At 42.0% G+C, this 21461-nt stretch overlaps 1 protein-coding gene across 9 annotated transcripts in view; it reads right to left on the reverse strand.

The window, feature by feature from the left end:
* ETV3 (ETS variant transcription factor 3) overlaps positions 1 to 21461 on the reverse strand; it is a 78309-nt gene that overhangs the window by 29809 nt on the left and 27039 nt on the right. For 6 of the 9 annotated variants that reach the window (XM_069217877.1, XM_069217878.1, XM_069217881.1 and 3 more), the window contains 3 exons: positions 19095 to 19157; positions 18373 to 18610; positions 10997 to 11112 (listed from right to left, as the gene is read on the reverse strand). In XM_069217877.1, the coding sequence (XP_069073978.1) occupies positions 10997 to 11112; positions 18373 to 18610; positions 19095 to 19140 (400 nt within the window). In that variant the 5' untranslated portion in view covers positions 19141 to 19157. The remainder of the gene's footprint in view (positions 1 to 10996; positions 11113 to 18372; positions 18611 to 19094; positions 19158 to 21461) is intronic. The other 3 variants (XM_069217883.1, XM_069217884.1, XM_069217876.1) reach the window with 1 other exon arrangement.

Here is a 21461-nt window from a genome sequence, read left to right on the forward strand (position 1 = left end):
TCTTCTTTCCCTCTTATCTTGTTCAACTAACCCACCAATATTCGGCCCAGCACGGTAGCATACAACTTACTGAAAGCGCTTCAATGCTTCAGGGGTAGTACGCCAACACAATATGAAGTCAGCTAAATGAACATTACAAGCTAGGGTGGTTATTACACAGAGTTAGAGCTCTTGATGGTAAAACAGAAGATGCTAGGCACAGCAGAGCCCCTCAATGGTATTGCAGCTGATTAAACTGCAACTCTTGACAAGCACTTACAAATGAAACAGGTCTCGCATATTTCGAACAAGTTGTCATCGCCCACGAACAAAAACAAAAGAAAACATGTGTAAACTGAGAAAACACGAATTAAGACAATAAAAGAAAGGTTCAAAACGACAACTTTGAAATTCTGTTTGACCTGCTGGGCGCGTTGTTCGCCAGTCACACGCCTTCTGTTTGCAGGGCACTGGAAGTTAAAATGAACAAAATAGTACCTCGATCACGTCGGGAGCAGCGGACGGTCACTAAATAAATTGAGATTAATTAGTGATTGATCCCTGCTCGAAAGAGTGGAACGGAAATGATGCCAGACATGCCTTGACGAATTACGGGGCTGTAAAGAAGCGTGCCACGTAAACCAACAAATGGTGAGCCACAGGCGGGCTTCAAGCCCTTTACTGAACACAATACTGTCTCGCATGCTCGACCCTAAAAGGGGACTTGATTTAAATCTGGGCACCTGCCCAAGTAGGGGAGCTGAGGGTAAAGGAATTAAATGTACCTTTGAGGTCTACGTGTGTTTCACAGGCCACTAGTTCATTCAGTTCACAACCACTGAGCTCGTCAGTAAGTTGAACTACCTAACAACAGTCTCAGCCCCAGTGACTGGTCTGCGTTTTCAGTAGCAAGCACAGCAGGTGGAGGCGGGGATAACAGGCATGAAACCAGATATCAACACCCCGAAAGAGGTTGAATTTCCATCGAGGACATCCTCGAGCAAGATGGGGAAGAAACAGAGACGGAGATACATTTAAATTCTTTAAAGTATTTACTTCTATACGAATGCCCCAGAGATAAAAGGGAGTGACAGCACTAAAAGAAGGAACTACACCAGCAGAGTTGGAGGAGAACCGCCCAAACTTGCTGCTGCAGTAATTAAAGATTGACACGCACTTCTTGTACTCCGCCCGAACAGAGATGCGCACCAACATTCCGCCCTAGTCAGTTTTTTTAAACACCAATAAACATATCCTGCATAACAGTAAGGATGTTTATAATCCGGCGACATTGCATGCTACCACTGGGCTCCTGCATTTCAAATTCCACAGGAGACTTGTTTTGCAAGATGCAACCTAATGCCACCGCCTTTAACATTAAATGCAAGGACAGCCCACTAGTTTACACAGTCGTTACATAAACGCATTAAAATTCAGCAGGAAAGTCAAAACAAACATCTTTAGACTGCGGGGTAAACATTAATGAAGTGCCGATGTTATCGCTTTCTGCAAGAAAGTGGAAAGCCATGTTTCACTCAAATCTGATTTTTGCCTTTCCTCCCTTTAGCAACTTCTACCTTGTCAGTGGAGATTAAGAATTCGTCGATTCGTTTGTGCACTGAAATGCCCAACGTTTAAAAGCTTGCGAGTCCTGCAGGGGCTTCGGCTTAATGGCTTCAGTAAAACGTTTAGTACTACCCCAAATTAGAATGTGGGGATCAGAAACCAAAATGCCTTCTCAGTTGGACTTCTCTGCCAGTGAAAAATGAGACAGTAGTAATCGCCACATTGAAAAGAACTCCCCCCACTCCATAAAAAAAAGTTATACAAAGTGGGAATTAATGGGAAAGCAGACTAAGTCACATTTAGGGCTGCGAGCGGGCTTGTACTAGTAGCCTACATTTTAAAGTAGTTTTAAAGTAGTTTCTTGGGGATTGATTTAAAGTTTGGCGGAGGGGTTACTCCGTCAAATATGACGGTTATCCCATCCGCCTCATTACGATTCCATTATGTCCTATTAACACCGTAATACGGCGGACGGGATGTCCGTCACGTTTGTGACGCATAACCCGTCCGCCAAACTCTAAACCAGGCCCTTAGTTTGATATTTTAACCTTCAATGCTTTACTGTTTGTTTTTATTCTAATTAAGTTTCTTTCTTCAGTGGCCACCATCCGTTAGAGTGTTTAAGTGCTCAGACCTGGGAACTTAGCTGTCACAATTACAGGCAGTTTCCATTAGTCCAGGATTCAACAACAGATACTTCCTCCATTCTGGGGTGTGTGAGTCTCCCTCAGCTGTTTGCCTCGACTCACCCTGGTGGGCAGCAAGGATCCTTCATGGTCACTGCAGGAGGGCGCATTCACGGAGTTAGTGCTCTCGCCTCCACACTGATCAAGGACACAGAAGAGGGAGTGGGGAGTTGGATGGTGGTGACTGGTGAGGTGCGTCATCAACGCCCTACATCTTTAACAACATTTGCCTCGGTCTCCCCACCACCATCAAGCTAATTTTCAGTGCGCTGGAGAAAGAAGAGTCAAGAGGCCGACACAACGTTTGTTGAAGCAAGTGCTTAATTTGTAAATAAAAAGGTGCCGGTGGCCAAAGCCCGCCACTTAAACACGCGGCTGCTGCAAATGTGTGAACACGGAATACTGAGGCGGCGCAATCCTGAAGCCATCTCGGTCCTCTTCAATCCATATAAAGCCACTCCCCGCCCCTTCAGCTCACTCTACCACCTTTCGACTTTCTCCCTTTGTGACACTTTCGTTTTTCCCTTCCTACGTCTGTCCCATGTGTGTCTTTTGCTCGCAGCAAATGCTTGAAGCTGGAAAATAAGCCCCGGTCCTCAAAAAATAAGTGACGGTGCTCAGCACCGGAAACAACAATCACGAATTAAGCACTGGTTGAAGAGCTAGAGCAAGGGTTAAGGAGATGCGAGGCCGAGCACCTCGCTTCTGTGGTGTGCAGAGGATGACTGTGCCCGGTAGAAAGCCTACGTGTTTGCAGACATGGGAGATCACTTGGGTGGGGGAGGGGATGGGGGGGGGGGGGGTAGCAGGCAAAGTGCAAAACTGCAGGTCGGACAAGGGTGGTGTCTTGTAGAGGATCAGCTGAGGATTTGGTGGTGGATGGGGGGGGGGGGGGGGGGGGTTTCACAGCATGCAAAGGCCCCTTTTTCACTGAATCACCTTCTTATGTAGTCAGTATAGAAAGGTGTTTGGGCTCATTGGGAATGTAATGTCTGGTGAAATGGATGGTTTTCTAAGTATGCTAGTTGCAAGACACACCTCTCCAGAGTTTGCCACACAGTTGCAAGGAACAACAAAGCAGTGCTCTGCGACTTACAGGATGCATGAAGGCCAGGGTAAGTTGTGACTGTCCAATGGCCATAGTGATTTGCACACTATGGTATGGTGAATTGTCACCCCCGACAGTCCGAGTAACCTAGATTTGGGCTGTAACAAATATTGTTCATCATTGTGTCCTCACTATGTTTTCCCAAGAAATTCACATTTAAAAGGATGAAGGACAGCTCTTAACACCAGTGTTTACTTGCAAGTGAACCACTGACTCTAAAACTTCATCTCTCTCCTCTAGCTCTTCCTGGGAATCACAACAGTACCACTGTCTAATCAATCCGCCACTTATCTTCAACATGTCCCACAGGAGCCCTTTACCAGTGCATGTAATGCCTCAGGTCTACGGATTCTTTAAGATGTGTGCTACCTTAATCCTTAGCACTATTTGCTAACTTGCTCTCAACAATTTCTTGCCCTCTCAAGTGGCTACCTGTAGCAACTCCTTGCACTTCCCCCTCATTACCAAATTGAGGGGCTTGGGACCTATCTCGTTTACACCTGTACTCTGTGGTATTGCAAAAGGCCAGGCCTGGGTTAACTTTTGGACAAAGGCCCAGAGGTTTTGATCACAGGCCTCCACAAAAGGGCTCGATTTGGTGGTGGCACTGTTGGGAAACTTTTGAGTTTTATTTTGAAGCGAGGGAGGTAGGTTAATGTTTTTTTCTGTCGGCTTATTGCAGAAGTGGCTGAAAACTCCTCCACGTTAGTGGTATTTTAAAAGGAGACTGCTCAGGAATTTGGTGACATTGCTGGGAAAAGAATCGCCAAGGCGGTGACCACGTTTCTTTACCAGGGAACTGAAGCTGAAGTGACACCATCACAAACCTTCGTAAATTATAAACTTTTTGTACATAATAATACTTTCAGCCCACCACCAGCATTCTTTAGGCACAACCCCTGCCACGAACAGGTATATAACAGGTCTCTAATGTATGACGCTGGCTAGACATCAGGATCCCGCTCCATTTGACACATCTAGATCAAGCTATACTCACACATAGCCCTACAACAACTGGACACTAATCAACATTGTGACTGTTGACTGTTTTTTTTAATTCTGTGCCTTAAAGTATTTCTGATGCTCAATTACTAAGTAAATTCAGTGCTTGAAAATGTTTCACAATAGTTCATTTTTACTAGGCAATTAACAGCCTTCTGCTTCATTAATAAAATAATTTCCGATAAGATTGGTCAAATGAGATAGGTCTGTGCAAAAACTGCAGAAACAGACAAGTGCATTACTGGTTTCAATGGGGATCAGCTTAAATGTCCTGCAGTAGCTGGTCTGTTGCGCATGGACGACGTTTGTGTGATCATTTCGAGTGGGTACTGGTCACATGAACTGGGCCCTGTGGTGAGGAATTCCTATAATCTATAAGCCCGGACATTGCTTGGTTTCGAGGGCAGCAAGTATTCATTTGTAGGCGTTTTCTCTGGTGACCGGAGAAGAGGATCCGACCCTCTGCTAGCAATTGACAATATGCAGTATGGTTGTGGGAAAAGAATGATCGGCCACTAAAACTGGAAATGAATCCATAAGTAACATGTTCAAAATTGAAAACATGGTGCAAAGCCTTTACAATTTATGTAAGCATTCTAACGAACTGCAGAGAGCTGAATACTCAATATTCATTACGGACTGTGATTGAAATTTTAAAATATGTGCACCATTTCAACATTTCACTATTTATGGCAATTCTTAATGCTCCCAGAATTAACTTTGATCATATGTGAATACATGCAGAAGAACTAAAGCAAAAGTAGTGATTATTTTCAAAGTAGAGTAACCAAATTATTTCTGAAATTTGAAGAAAAAAAGGTCGAAATTGACATAGATTTGCTTAACTATTATGCAATTTTTCAAGTCAGCCTCCAATACAACTACTACAGGACACCGTTTAATCAAACATCTAATTAATGTCACTATAAAAAAAAAAGAATCAGTGCAAAACCATTAAGTTCAACAGTTTGGGCAATATGTAAATAAGATAAATTAGAGCCCGGTTCTTATGAAAAAAAAGAAAATCAGTGCATATACAGCTCTGATTTTGTATTAGTGTATATTTCAGACATTTAAAAACACGTTTCAGATTTAGGACATAGTATTCCTACCCTTTGAAAAAATGTGTTAATTCAATTGTTGTAGGAGCAAATGTATTTACATAAAATAGCCTATGCGAGAATACACGCAGAGCAACAACAAATTCATTTGTTAAAATATTTAGTTTTCTAGTGTGGAAATAGTTTTACTCATTGGCAAATGAGTGTCCCTTCAGCACCAGCTTATTTTCATAGGGAGTTGTCCCTTCTCACCCTGGAACATTTTTCTTTTCAAGGGCTGGAGTGGAGCTGGTTCATACCCTTAATTAACTGTGTACGTTTGTGGGGGTACATAGGGAACTACCACTTCCAACTTAATTGCAGGTTCGAGTAGGTATGCTACCACAAATTACTTGGGACGGAAAAAATATTTTATGAGCGCAAAACGATTTTTTTTTTGTGCAGGCCAAGTTTATATGCGTAGATGTCTCTGAGAATCTAGCATTTGGTCTTTCACAAGACCTTGCAGCCTTTTTAGTCGCAAAACGTAAAGCGACTATTGATGTAGCATGTGGTTTATTGTCACAATCATAGCAACAAGAGAACTTGGGCACAATGAGATTAAGTGATTTGCCAAAGGGTCAGGAAATGTGCTCCTGTGGAAAAGGTCAGACTGTGAGCAGTCGTGTTGATCCTCAGTTGTTAATGTTGACACTGGACTGCAAACACAATCTGGATTTATTTATTGTAACATTGAGAATCTGAGTGAATACATGAAAGTAGATTTGTCGAGACCATACGCAAGTTCTACCGTACAAACTAAAGTAAGCAAGAGAGCAGTGGTACAGCAACAGCAATAGTACAGTTAGACAAATGGTACATCTTGAACTCAGCTGTAATCAGTACTCTGTCATAATGAAACAGTTGGTCTATTCAGATCCCTACTGTGGTCAGAAAGATGCCCTAAAAGGAGTACACCCATAAACAGAGTACGAGAATGTTCACATATTTATCAAAATAAGAAATGTGGGATGTCAGCATCTTGTGTAATCAGAGATGTGGCATAATCATGAGACTTTACCAGGATCCAACTCAAAATATATTATCATCCCCGGCATAACTAAAGAGGATATCAACATTGCTCTTATATGAGAATCCAGCCCTAATCTGTTGCCTCACTGAACAGCATCAAAAAGGACAACCGGATTTCTAATCCTTTTATAAGTAGATATTTTATAAAATTCCACATCCCTGGTGTGATACTGCCGGCCATAAATGGCATACAAGACATCACTTGAAAGTTGTGGTACATCCATTCCAATGGAAATGAAACTGCAGAAGTGACAACATCCAGGGACAACTTTCACTATGTGATTCTTAAACCCATTGTTGAGTCAAACATCTATTTTGACCCCTACATTTAGTAAACAGGCATTAGCAAAGCCAATTGGTTTCACCTTTTTTTTTTGGATTGCACCTAACTGGATTATAAATATTAGAAAAAGGTTATATTATTTGTTTTAAATTTGATAAACCGTTAATCACTGTTTATTTTGTCATATATGCTGAATTAATAAAAAAATAAACATTGTAACATTTTACTAATATATATATATACACACACACACACATATATATATATATATATAAATATTTAAATAGATTTATTTATTCCAATTAGATAGTAAGATAGAATACAAAAGAAAAAGGCGAAACCTACTGCCTTGCTAATGCGTGACATACTTTGAAATAGCTATGAATCAAATATAAAGAGGGCAGAAAATCAGATCCTAATTTATCACCGCCAGACTAGCGCAACTGGTAGAAACGCTGCAATATAGCTCCACCCACCCATAGTCGCTACAGACCAAAACCAATGCAAAGCCCCGAGAAGCTAAACGCTGCATTCTACAAGTACTCCGAAACAAAACATAACACTGAGAGACTGCTTGTGAATTTGGACTGAATGTAGAATGCTTCCCTGGAAACGCTAAGTTTAAAGTAGACACAAGTAAATACTAGAATCTTTGCCTGGAGTCTGGCTGTTATAGCTCAAAGAAGGGTATGTGGAGATGGGAAAGCGGGCTTGGGAGCTGACAAGGGCTGTGTGGAGTACACTATAAGATAAAACAAAGATTTGTTCTGACCGTTCCCCTTTGGTCAAATGACCTATTTGAGACGTAAGACTGTGCTTCATTGGCAAAAAGATAATTAAATCATTTTATCTTGAAAGGCTAAATGTGGAGCATCCTGGTGAAATCCTGCGTGCCATCGGCTTCTGTCACGCTTTGATTCCGGGGTTAAAAGTCTTCAATCAAGACAGAGATACAAAAAAATTTATATTGGAAAACAACGGAATGCTGGTCTCGGTTCGATTCATTTATAGATGTTTAAGACGTATAGTCACTCCCCTGTTACCGACGGCTGTATTACAAACGTGCCAGCAAACCCGACAAAACAGGTCTTCTCCCCTCCTTGGCCCAGAGCCTCGAAAGCCGCAACCGCAGGTCTCTGGGCGCAGCTGGGAAGTTGCAGAGTGACATGACCAGCCCTAGGACAATCACACGCATGTAACACAACACGCATGCCGTGATGCCTGCAGCACACAAATGGGCTCAGTGCCCTTAAAACATTCACTGATCCTAAGATCACGAGATTGAGTCTGTGCGAGGAAATGACATCCTTTCACCACTGAATTGGGAGCCAGTAAAACCTGCGCTTAGAAAGGGCAGCCTCGAGCACTATTATTAAAGCGCCTCGTGCAGCTTTGAGTTTTGCCTCAAAACATGTGGTCGTGTGATCGGTATACTGGGTCGTGATCTTCTGTTGGGCAGAAAATCATGCGAGGATGAATAAAGGATCTCCCTACAGCTAAACACTTAGAAATGTGGTTGATCCTGCGACAAATAACCACAATTCAGTGGAATCGGGTAAATCTATTGAAAATACGTGTGCCCAGCAAGCAAAATCCACGCCGTTTGGGGCCTAATGCTGCCTTTAAAAATATGTAACATGTGTCACAATTTATTGAACACTTAAGTGGCACGTCTACAAAGTGTGACGGCCCAAGTTTGTCATTACCGCCGAGCAGGAGGGCTGGATGGTGGGAAAGTATACACAACATATAAGAACTGATTCAATAGGGCAAACCAAAGTATTTTGCATGGCAAAGCCACACTGAAACACATTTACTGACCCCTTTGTCAAGAGGGTCAACCCTAGCCGGCACGGACTGCCAGCTTACCCATCTCTCGTGATGGCACTTGGCCTGTGATGCTTACAGGGCGAAAGCAAAACATGTCTCGAAAGCCAAGCCAAACAGAAGGGGTCGCAGGAAAGGGGAAATTTATTTTTATATGAAAGTAGACACATCGAGTATAAGACTCAAAGGTATCCGAGCGATTTACAATGAGAAAAATCGAAGATACAGTAGTGGACATATGGACTACAATGCCAACTGACACCAGAAAAAACACAAAAACATAAAAGCAAAGCGCTACGGCAAGGCCAGCATTGACCGCAACATAGTGCCTTGTTTTTATTTACTTTCAGCCATGTTACACAGCATATGGTGCTCCTGTGCAACATGTTTAAACGAGGGAGTCACAAGAAAGCATTCATGTGTGCGGCAGGCCAAGGGGTGGTAGGTGAAAACAAGAGGGAGGGCAGGTTAAAATGCATGTTTGGCAGAGGGGAGAGAGGGTGCGTGGTGGGTGTTGCACAATGGAAGTGGGGGACAGGGAAGCAATACGACAGGGGTAGGGCTGGGAGGTCGAGGCAAACAGAGGGGTGGAAGAAGAAAGTTGGGAAAAGCATAGGCAGCGGGCATCGGTAAACACACTAGAGACACATGCGTTCATATAGAGCGCATTTCTTTAAAAAAAAAAAAAAAAAAAAAAAAAAAAATACCCTGAGGAAGAATAGTGGAAGGACACGGGCCACCGGAAGAAGTACTTAATCCAAACGCCACGACATGACGAAGACTCCAAACCCAGGAGGGGGAAGCTGACTGACCAATGTGGAGGAAGGAAAGGAGACTTACATGAGAGCTAGCCAATGGCAGGTGGAGGTAAGAAATGGGCGGGCTCTAAAACCCTTTTAAGATTTTTATTTTTTGATACAATAGATTTCGGCACAACACAAGTGCTGTGCAGCCAAAACCTAAAAATTTGTAATAAAAGTCACTACTTAATTATGTAGATATGATAACCTGACGTCCAACTGACAATGAACATATGTCCTCACAACTATATTTTGCAGTAAAAAGCTGCAGCACCATTAAATACTACATGAGGTCTTGTGCTTACAACATGGATATGGAAGACTACCTTTCCATTGATCTGCAACAGATAAAAATGCAGAGGTTTCCAGACAAGGGGCAGGCACTAAGCAATTACATTTTAAATGCTTAAACAATTTCCTCACGGACGGCAGTAAAAAAATCCTGAAGCCTATATGCAAAGCAGAATCAGTGGTATTGCCCCTTTTTCCATCTATGCAATCTATTAGTACATTTCTAAACTTTCAGTAGCACTGCAGTCTTTCACATCCATGTCACACCCTTGTAAATGGGCCATTAGATACTTTCTATATTCCAATATTGATCACATTATATGCAATGTACTGTGTAACTGCGTAGGCGTGGTTATATAACCGTTTATGTAACCAGTTATGTCAAGTTTGATGTTAACTCAGGTCATGAACAGACTACAGGAGACATTGCGGTTCTCCAGGCACCCTAACTGTGTAATTTCAGTAGGTTTTAAATTTTGCATCATAACCACATTGCTGATACAATTATCACAAAAAGTGAGACAAGTGTACATTTGATCCAATGGCCACTGTGAGTCATGTTAGTCTAATTTGCTTGACAGGTTTTCGAACTCATTCTTAATTGCCGATCTTAAGAGAGCAGATGGATCAAACCTTTTAGCATAATAAAATGTAGTGAGGTTTATCTCAGATTCACTATGAGCATCAATCGGCAGGCACATTTCTTCGTTTCAGAATTTCACAACTTGATGATGCCTCAATAGGAACAAAGAACCATGCCTACTAGTACACCTAGTCACAAAGCATTTTTGCTTCTGACCTGGAGAGAGTAGCATGACATGGGCAATATCATACCACCAAAAAAAGAGGGAAAAAGCGTAATCAACAGTTAACACATTGCATCTTTGTTGCAAACCTGAGGGAACAAGAAGAGGGCAATACAGTGTAAGCAGTGGCCTCTCTAATATTCTGTACAATTATGCAAGGCAAAGTTTCCCCACCATATCTGTACTGGGGGCACAGGGATTAAAACGTTAAACATTTCTCAAAGGATAATTAAAAAAAAACAACAAGAGGTGACCTGCGTGTCAATATTATTAAACACCTATGGTGTTAACATAAAATACTGGTCAACCCATACTGTTAACTGGTACATATCGTAATCGTAAACTGTCAGAATGGACCCTGAAGGAAAAAAAAAAAAAAAGGAAATAGTTTCCATAGTTGGCAACACAAAAGTTTAGTGTGGCCATGTCCTCATCCCCACAAAACGTGTTTCTTATACCACAAGTGAACATATGCACAAGAAGGCAAGCAATAGACTTGGGTGCCTGTTTGCTTACCATTGTGCCGAATGTTGATGAAGGGGTAGTTGGGCATCACTAGTTTATTGAAGTTGAACTTGTAAGTGAATCTTTTGCCTTTAGTTTTATGAAGGATCCTCTTGTTGTAATAATATCTAAAGGGATAAAATATTCAATATTAAAACATCATATCCTGCAGCTTATGGTTAAATATTACAGTTTTGTATTTAAAACAAATACCTCAACTAATTCATCAGCCATGCAGAGAAACATCGTCACTGACAAAAAAACAAAAAAAAAATACCAAAGAAAACACACTACACTTGCTAGGCATACACTGCTGAAGCACTGGTGTACTGGGCGTAAGACTAAGATCGCTTGGAGTTGGGGACAGGCTGGTGAAATTATTAATAATTCACAAAAATATTTAGTTTAACTTACATACCTTCATCAATAATTTTCCTACAAATGATCTTAACAAGGAGAAAACAACGTAACCCTAGGTCGTGTTGGTGTCATCCTGGATTACTAGGGTACACATTACAAATCTTATATGCTACATAAGCAGGCATACTTTCCCAATTCTACCCTTTACCCTCATTCCATGGACATAAGCTCCCACTATCCAGGAGGGTGTCGCTCAAGGAGACCTGTTTCCCTCAAAAGACCACTGTCAGTTTACAAATTTAAGTGATAGACAAGTTCACACGTGTTGTCTGAAAATACTTAAGTACCGTTTCTGAATCAAGGGCTTGGAGTATCAGGCTACACAGGTCTTCTAATATCATTTACCACAGGCTTAACACAATCCTGAAAAACAACCCCACAACCTGTAGTACACTGGTATACTTTCAAACTAGCAAGAAGAAAGCAATATAATGTGCTTTACATAGTGATTTCAGGCATCCCCTCCCTAGAGGGGGATATGAACAACTTGTAATTAGCTTACAATTGGAGAAAAAAAAAAAGCACAGTGGATAAGTTTACAAGTGTTGGTATTTGTGGCCACAAACCGTATATTCTCACATCTTGGTCCAAGCACCTCAACTCGCTATCAGGGAGTTCAGATTAATTGATATTATCATAGAGGAAATCCTAACATTTATTTTAGTATTTGCATTCAAATCAGTATGGGTTTACATTACATTTCACAGCAAGCCATGGATTCATCACATTAAAACAAAATTAGACTTTTCTCTTTAGTGCCTGCTCCCGCGCTGCTGCTCCGCCCACCCCCTCCCGAGCTGCTGCTTGGCCCCCTTCCCTTGGCTCGTTCCATGCTGTTGCATATTTCTTCCTAACTTTCAACCTTGCCGCACAACAGCCACACTGCTATGCAACATGGCTAAAATACATTGACAAATCTAATAGCTCTTGAGAAGTGAGACCTATTGTCTTTGACAACAGTTTGTTTGGGCTAGGCAGACAGTTTTGGATACATCAATCCCCAAAAGGTAAATTATTAACAAGAAAAGAAAATACACTTTAGTTTGTTATACAAAAGCTTAATGCCCTAGACTGCTGCATTCCTAGTGAATTATTATAAGACCGGAATTACATTAATCTTAACCAGTTATTTACAGAGCAGATATTCTAGAAGCAACTTAGCATGCAAGTAAGGAGCACAGAAATACTAACACTACAGTTTTCAAAAAAGCAGAATTAACATGGGTTCGAACTGAAGTACAGCACATCATGTAATCAACAATTTGGCAAGAAATGCACCAAAAGACAATATATACTTCACCACAAACTGACTGGACCCTATATTGTACGATGTGACCCTGACCAAAACATTTACTTTCATTGCTCAATGAGAGCATATTGATGAAGATTTTACTGTCTAGAAAACGAATTATGGATTATTTGGCTGTGGTGGAATGCTAGGACATGAGGTGGGGGACAGCAGAAAAAGGGCCCTCTGGGATGACTAGATTAATATCTGGATAATCCCAACCTATCAATCAGGTGGATAAATATAGCACAACTAATCACACAAGAGGGCATTCAGACGCTTAAGGGCCATGATGGTTCTGGTGACTCAGTCAAATAGCCAGGTCTTGAGTGCGCTCCAGAATTCCAGTAGAGGTGTAGGCCCATAGCTGTAGTGAGGTTTTTCCAGGATATTGCAGCAAGTTAGAAGGAGTGTCCTCCACTGTTATTTCGGTGGAAGCGGTGGGCAAGTGAGAGCGAGACCAAGCGTAGTTGTCTGGTACGGTGGGGGAAGTTCAGGAAACAGTCAGTTGATGTAGATTGGTCCCTGGATATTCATCAGCTTGAATTGCCATCTCTTCTGTATGGGGGGGGGCCAGTAGCGCTTCCTGAGATGAGGGTTGATCTGGGGAAGTCAAGGATGAGTCTAGCAGTGGAATTCAGTATGGTCTGGAGCCTCTGGGGTGGGGTGGTGTGTGTGGGTGGGTGTGTGTGTGTGTGTGTGGGGGGGGGGGGGGGGAAGGGGTGTGGGGGTGAAACAATAAGAAGGCAGTCACTGCTTTGTGGCAGAGGAGGTGCCACATGATGTTGTTTTACGCCTTCCTTTTGTCTTATTTGCCCATTGTGGGCCTTTGTAGAAACCTCTAGAGGAGGGCTGCTGGCCTTGCCCTCTACGGTAAGACAAGTAGGCATCGGTGGATGAAGTTTTAGAGACAGGTTTGTATGAAAGACAGCAAACGGACCCACATGTACTAGGGGCCTGCAAGGCACCCATAGACTTAGCCACATCGGTATCTTTCTTCATTTTTTCTAGTGCCTGATCGACCTGCGAGCCAAAGAGGTGCTCTATGTCAATGGGAACATTCAGTATGGTCAGTTGGACCTCTGGTTTAAAACCAGATTTGCATAACCACACAAGCGGGGTAATAAGATGCTAGTGTTGATCCCTCTGCCAGCTGTGTAGTTTAAAGCGCACGTGATGGAATTGCTGGAGATAAGTTGTCCCTTAGTAACTATCTCCAGGCCTCTTTTCCTATGCTCCTCTGGGAGATATTGGAGGAGTTCCTCCATCTCGTCCCAGTGGGAATAGTTGCATCTCGCTAACAGTCCCCGAGTGTTTTCTATATGCCAGTGGTTGCCAAACGTTTACCAAAGGCCTCTGAGCTTTCTCTTCTTGTCAGGAGGCATAGTGTCACTGGAGGCTTGGGTGTTTGCTCTCTTTTGAGCATTAGAGACCTCTAAGGAATCAGGCAGGATTTGGCCTCTGATGGGATCAGTGAGGGAGGGTTTATAATTTTTCTCTGCCCGTGGTGAAATGATGCATGCCCTAGCCAGATCTTTCTAAGTGTCAGAGTGCCTCATCATTCCTTTGAGCACTGGGAGGTACTGTGTTGGTCTGTGAGAAGTGGCGAGAGTTTCAAACAGGAAATCATCCTCAACGGGGTCCTTATCTACGGGCACCTGGTGGTAAGTGGCTGCTCGAGCAATAAGCTTTTGAAAAGAGGTGGCATCATCTGGTGAAGACGGACTATCAACATAAACGTCTGGGTCAATGTCAGGCTGAGGATCAACAACATAAGCTGACCAAGGATCTGTGTATTGAGGCACATGAAAGGAGTTATCTGTTGTTCCCTGATCATCAATGAAGGAGTGTTGGTATTCCTGAGGGGTTATTTCAGAGGGTGAGGGTGAGAAAGGTGGAGGAGAAGAAGTAGGCAAAGGCAGATGTACAGTCGCAGAGTCTCTATCAGCTTTCTTCTTTTTAGCAGCAGGCACAGGCACATTGATGGCCTCTGCAAAGGAACGCTGTCTCTTTGATGAAGATGCCATGGCAGGCTTTATCAAATACAGCCAGCCTGAGGCTGTATGTGAAGCATTTTCTGCTCAGCACTGAGTTGTTCCATCATTTTATGGAGGATAAGTTCAACCGAGGTAAAACTAATCACAGTTAACAAAAGTGTCACCAAACCAACAATGTACAAACCTACCTGAAAGTCTCCAACAATAATTACTGAAAAAAACTGAAGCGCATGCCTTCATCAAGGAGTTTGCTGAAGAACAAGCATGCAAAACAGATCGCTCTACGACAATAACATTTCCCAAAAACAAGCATGCAAAACAGATCAAAGATGACCAACATGAGCCCTAATGGATTCATTCTTAGTCCACCGCCATTCACTTTTCTTCACCCTCAAAATGAATCTATCCTTCAAGACATCAAAAGTGCGTTACCTGTACACACCATTTAAGAAAGTTATGTTTACAAGATAAAGCCAGTACAGGACCAGTGGTTTTAAAAAAGGACCCTGCTGCCGCCCGCACCCCCCTCAGCACAGCACCTGGACTAAGCGAGTTCAGAGGGCAGGCACCTCCATGGTCTTTGCAGGGTAGGCCCCTTCCAGTTCCGTTACGCTACTGTCCAGGACCTGATCCTCCCAGGTGAATGAGAAACTCCTACTTGTTGTTGTTTCAAAACCGTAGTTTATCCCACTGTATGAGTTCTACTTTTTCCTTATCACAATGCTAAAAATCATAATCTCATCACTTCACCCATGTACTGCATCAGCTACCTGTTGTGTCTCCAATCAACTTCCAGATCAACCGGATCACCAACACTACAACAGAGACAGAGGCGGAGACACAACCAAAACATGGCCAAAAAACTCAACAACTCACGAGCTCAATGAAACAGAAGCTGTCCTGACTTTGGAAAGCTTGACATCAAGACTTGAAAAAAGATTAAACTAGAGGCCAAGCCTCATTACTCCTTTCTACCAAGGATGTGGCAAGAACAAAGCCACTCTAATCAGGTTTATACCACATCCTGCAATCGATGTTGTGGCATAACTCTGAAGGGAGCACATCACTGACTAAAAATAAGTGACAAATCGCCAACTATACCTGGACCCTATTCTTGACTATTCTGTCACTGCCTTTTCCTTCCTACCGGTTGAGTGTCCTCTGCTTCCACGGTACCTAAATGCTTCCCAGTAAGGCATGCATTATATATGCAATAGTACATACGGACATGTGTGCGCTCATCCAGAGTGTAAACGGGACCAGCTCATTTCATGAAGCATAATTCATAGCAAAGAGTTTAGTTGACAGTGCCTTCTGTGGATGTGCTGAACAACAAAACACTTTTAAGAGGACTATTAGTCAGCGACTGGAAGGATTAATTTTCTTGCTACTCGTGTTGGTTATGATGTTAGGAGGAATCGGTTTTCAGAAGACAGAAAATCATACGCTTCTTCGATTTCTATTCAGAGGACAGGTTCCATATAGCTTAAGCTGCAGCCCACTGGGCAGTAGTTCAAATTTTAAACGACTTTTTATAGGCATATGGATGAATGATTAACTCTCCTTGGGGAGATGGCAGTTCTCATTTAGAGTTAGCCCCTCAATTTTTGTTCATATTTTTTTGACAGGCTGACCAGAAGCATTTCCATTTCGCATATTTCACTTCTTTTATGTGAAAGAAATAAACCTTGAGGTCTTCATTTTTTTGTTAAACAAATGCAAATCTATTTAGGTATGCAAATCAGTTTTCGATAAGTAGGGATCTCTTCCTTTATGAGCAAGACACGCGGAGGCTTAGCATCCGACAAACAGGCCAGAAAAGAGACACTTAATTTGGTAAATTAAGGTCTAATCCTCTAACTTGAAATCTATTATTTGTACCCTATGTGAATAAGTTTAAGTCTCCTTTTCCAAACAGAGAGTTTCCTGAATACAGGTGTTGGTCAAGTAATGACCCTTTAAATAACCAATATTTATACTGGTTTTCACAACAGGGATTTTTGTGCATTTCCTAATTATTTTTATGAGGTGATCGGTTTCTAGTATCTTTACATCTAAGTAACAGAATGTTTATCATTTTCAAAATAGCTTCAAAATGTGATCGCATGTGTAAAGTTACCCTGCAATCTTGTAATTCCTATTAAAAACATGGCTAGGTAAATGCTATGCTACCCCTATTTTACAACATTTGTTGCTGGAATTTTTGACGTTCGAAAAATCCATCAATTTTCTATTGTCAATTTTCGTAGCTTGAAGCATTCTCTGCTGATTACTTGTATACTGCCTTTCAACTTGGAGGAAGTTAGACATATTGTTTATTTTTTGTACCGCTTGACGTCGGACTATAGGGTATATCTGATAGATAATAAAATAAATAGCCCTTCTCTATTTTTCAGAACTGTTTTAGGGATGCTACTCAAACTGTCTTAACTGATCCTGAAGAACAACCAGGTAAACATTGTCAGCATAGGTTATTAGGACTCTCCTTCAGACTCCGTACCATTTACAAGACACATATTGTGATACTATTCTGGCGTCCGTTTACACGGCTGACAGCTATACCCTATTCCTTTCATGATATAGGACATCTTCAAGTGTTTCAATCCCTCTGTTTCACAGCACCTTTCAATTTACATTTTTAGGTCACTCTTGGCATCACAGCTGTCTGCAAGACCTTCTACTACCAAGTATTTACCATCCACATAGAATGGGATTAACTCCACCTCATGGACGTATTATACACCCACCTTATGCTATTGCCTATCTGGTGTGTCATTCAATCACTTAGTGAATGAGCTGCATTAAAATACATGAGACTATTTTGCATTGCAAAAGAGATCAAAACCATCCTATATAAACATATTAAAGTCTCTATCTCAGAAGCAACATAAGCATTGATAACTGTTCTATTTTAGACAGGGCTCAAAACGCAAGCTAGAAAGATTGGCTTAGTCTATGCTCATTATGATGATGCTGCTTCAGATACAGGAAGAAATTAACTTTATCATATTGCTCAGTACTGAAACTTATTTTGCCGCCCTTTTAATTGGAAATGTATTATGCATCAGTGCAGAAGCAGTGAATCTATACTGCAAATGACAGAAAAGTAATTTGGTGCCCTGAACCCAGGAATAAAGGTCTTATGTGCGTCTGGTTCTCATGACTGCCCCCTTTTTCTCTATACCCAATTAGCACAACTTAAAAGGCATCTAAAATTATACAATAAGAAAGTGGGCTACACATGGCAAGTATAATGCGAAATAGAATTTCCTCCTGTTCACCCACTGTTTCATTCAACTCATGAGGACAACACTGGTAACAAGGTAACGTATTACTCATGTGACTTGCCATTATGAATAGGCTAATGAACTAATTCACATGCAAAAGGTATGCCGCGAATTGTGCTGATCTACAAAAAAAGGTTAGACTGCAACATAGTGACAGAGTAAAGCTTTCTTTCACGAAGTCCATAGACTGCGTAGGAGTCCCACACCATTACAAAAGTACATTTAATTTACTTTGCAGTTAAATTTCCTTCTGTGATTAGGCTCTCAGAGTTTCTTTGTAGACCTACAATCTCCGTGCCAACATGGATTAAAATCGTGTTTGCTTACTTCCACCCACTCACACAATTCGCCATCTATTCACTAATAGCGTTCCACCCAACACGCCTTTATTCTTACCTCAGGGCACGGCTCAGTTTGTCATAGTTCATCTGGGGCTTGCACTTCCGCCTGCCCCACAGTCGAGCCACTTCATCTGGGTCCTTGATGACAAACTCGCCATACTCCCCCTGCTGCCAGGCAATGACGTGTCGGAACTCCTCCTTCTGCAGTAGTTCCAGGATGAAGTGCCAGAGCTGGATCTGCCGGGAGCCTGGGCTAGATTCAGCTTTGTAAGCCCAGTCTGGGAAATGATAACCTGTATATTAAAAACCCAAATAAAAAACGATAATGCCAAGAAAACAGAAGGGAACGAAATAAACAGGATAAAAGGACTACTGAACATAATATACATATGCGAACACAGAAACAGTACCACTTTAAACTTTCAGAAAGAATGGAAAAGAATAGAAATGAAATAAATGAAAGAGAATAAGAAAAAGTATTTTAAATTCAGGAATTCTAAGCATTAAAATTACACTTAACACAATGTTTTATCCGACATATGGAGGTTGAAATGTTCCATCCTCTGAATTAACAGCTGCCAACATTTCTAATTTCGGACAATGTAGTGCATACAGGTAGACGCTTCTACTGAACTGATTTTCTAAAATAAAAATAAAAAAACAGCAAAACAAAGGGAACTTGGGGACGTCGGAGTGTTCGAACAAGACAATTACAGCTCAAAACATCAGGAAAAATATTATAAACTGCAGCGGTTGCACGCAAAAATAACCACTTACCCCCTCCTCCCTTGGGGTTTTCACCAACGCTGCATCCGGTTTTCATTGTCACCTCCCTGCTGACTGTATACACAAAAAAAGCAAACAATGCCATCAGCCTTTTGCAGAATGTTGATGCTGTACAAAAAAAATGCTATTAAGGAAGTGTAACATTTTGTTTTCAGGCACACTGACGCTAACGAATATGTGAGAATCGTGGACCAGAGATGTACTACAATTCCTACAGGGCTGAGATGGAGAGTGTGCTTGAAAAGATTTTTAGAGGGTGGTGTTTTTTTTAAAGGGGGGCAGAAGGATGAAAATGAGCAAAAAACTAGACTGGTGGGAAAAGGAAGTCCGCAAGAGCTGCACTGGGAATGAGGTACATAACCAGGAAAGGTATTGTCCGGATTGAACACCTTATATGGTGAAGACCAATAAGAGCTACAGTGAATAGTCAATTAAAACAAGCATTGGCCAAGCCAATATGTCTCGCCTATGCCAGTGGTATTGGTTTTGTAAATGTGTTTTAGCTACGCTGTACTACAGCGTGGCTGCTGTTCAACATGGCTAAAAGTTAGTGGTGTGCAGTGTCAGAGTGGAATGGTGAAGAGTGGAGTAGAGTATTGTAGAGTGGAATGGCAGAGAGTGTTGTACACTGGAGTCACATTGTTTTGAGTCGCGTAGAGTGGCAAACACTAGAGTGGAGCAGAGCAGAGTGGTCTGCATTAGAGTGCAGTGGCATTGAGTTCAGCGGCTTACAATGCAGTGGCGCAGAGTGGTGTAGAGTGCAGTGCCATGGCGCAGATTAGAGTGTGGTGGCGTAGGGAACAGTGGCAGAGTGGCAGAGTAGAGTGGCGTTAAGCGGAGTGATGCAGAGGGCAATAGCGTAAAGTTGAGTGGAGTACAGTGGTGCAGAGTGTAATGGAGAGTAGATTAAGGTGACATACAGGGGACTGGCGTGTAGTGCATAGGATTGAGTGTTAAAGAGTAAAGAGCACTGGCATAGAGGTCATTGGCATACAGTGCAGTATTGCGGAGTGTTGCAGAGTACAGTTGGGTAGAGTGGAGATGTGCAGAGAAGATTGGTGTGGCCTAGACTGGAAGGCAGTGGCAAAAAGTGTAGTGGATTGGAGTGACGAAGAGTGCATTAAGACAAATAGAGTCTTACAGGGTAGAGAGGCAGTGGTGCAGAGTGGAGTATTTATGCTGTAGTAGCACACTGCCATTACAGACAACAGAATTTCAATTAAAATGGCCATTACGTTAGTCCAGACATACAGTTTTACTTACAAAACTATAGTGTGCAGACGAAAATGTGAGGAAATTGATTCACCTCGTTTAATGATTTGTTTTGATCATAATAAAGTATTTGTTTCCAACACGCTTCAGAAATAACAAAAAAAATGTGTTGTGTGTTCATAATTCTGATATATTCTGAAATACTTACACAGTTCATTTAAATGCTGTTGTGTGCTAGAAGAAAACACTTTTGTACCCTGCATCCAGATAGATTGTCACATAAATCTTCCCACTTATAAGTCAGAAAGAAGGGTAAACAAGCGGCATAGGAATAGAGCGCCTGGCATTTGACCTAGTCTTTGAATTCACAGCAAATGTGACAAGATAAGAACAAGATTACAGCCCTGTTTCCAGAAAAGGATCACTCAGAAGAAATGTGTGAATAAGGTTTGGTAAGAGAATGAAGAAACTCAAGCTGGCCAGCCTAAAACAAAAACCAGCTTATTAAAAGCAAGAAAATCTGAGTTACAAAACTACAAAGCCAATTGCAAGCAACAGGCAGAATGCTTTCTAAATGTCCCCAAGATGCATTTAGCAAACCAGAGAGCTCTGCTGTCTGGTAGGCTGCGACCTAAAAACAATTTAGCAGGATCTTTTTTAACCAACTGAGGCATCAGGAGGTGGGTCAGCAGGCTTCCAACAGAATCAGAAAAATTGAAAGGGTTGCAGGTGGCAGTACAATAAATTAGGGTTGGCGTTACCTCCATCTCTTAAAATAAGAGGGTAAAACTAGAGATTCAAGGGGGTTGGCACACTGATTTATGGAAATAGGAGCGAGGAAGACAGGCAATCACAATGAACAATACAAATGACCCAACATACGCCTCAGGTTTTGGTCATCCAGATGGCAGAAATGCAGTAAATGTCCCCTATGGCAGGAATCTAGGTGCCGTTCAACCTTCATCTCAAGTCAGCCTCAGCACCCAGTGCATGTTCCACTTCCCCCAATTCACCACAGCACATAACTCTCAACCCCCTGCCCAGCACACAACCCTCTTCTGTGCGCAGAGGTGGACTGGTATCACTCCCTCGGACAATCAGGAGAGCCTATTTTTTGGTACTGAGGGATGCTAACTTATTCTCTGG

The sequence above is a fragment of the Pleurodeles waltl genome, chromosome 12, assembly GCF_031143425.1.
Source record: "Pleurodeles waltl isolate 20211129_DDA chromosome 12, aPleWal1.hap1.20221129, whole genome shotgun sequence".
In the NCBI taxonomy this organism is placed as follows: domain Eukaryota; kingdom Metazoa; phylum Chordata; class Amphibia; order Caudata; family Salamandridae; genus Pleurodeles; species Pleurodeles waltl.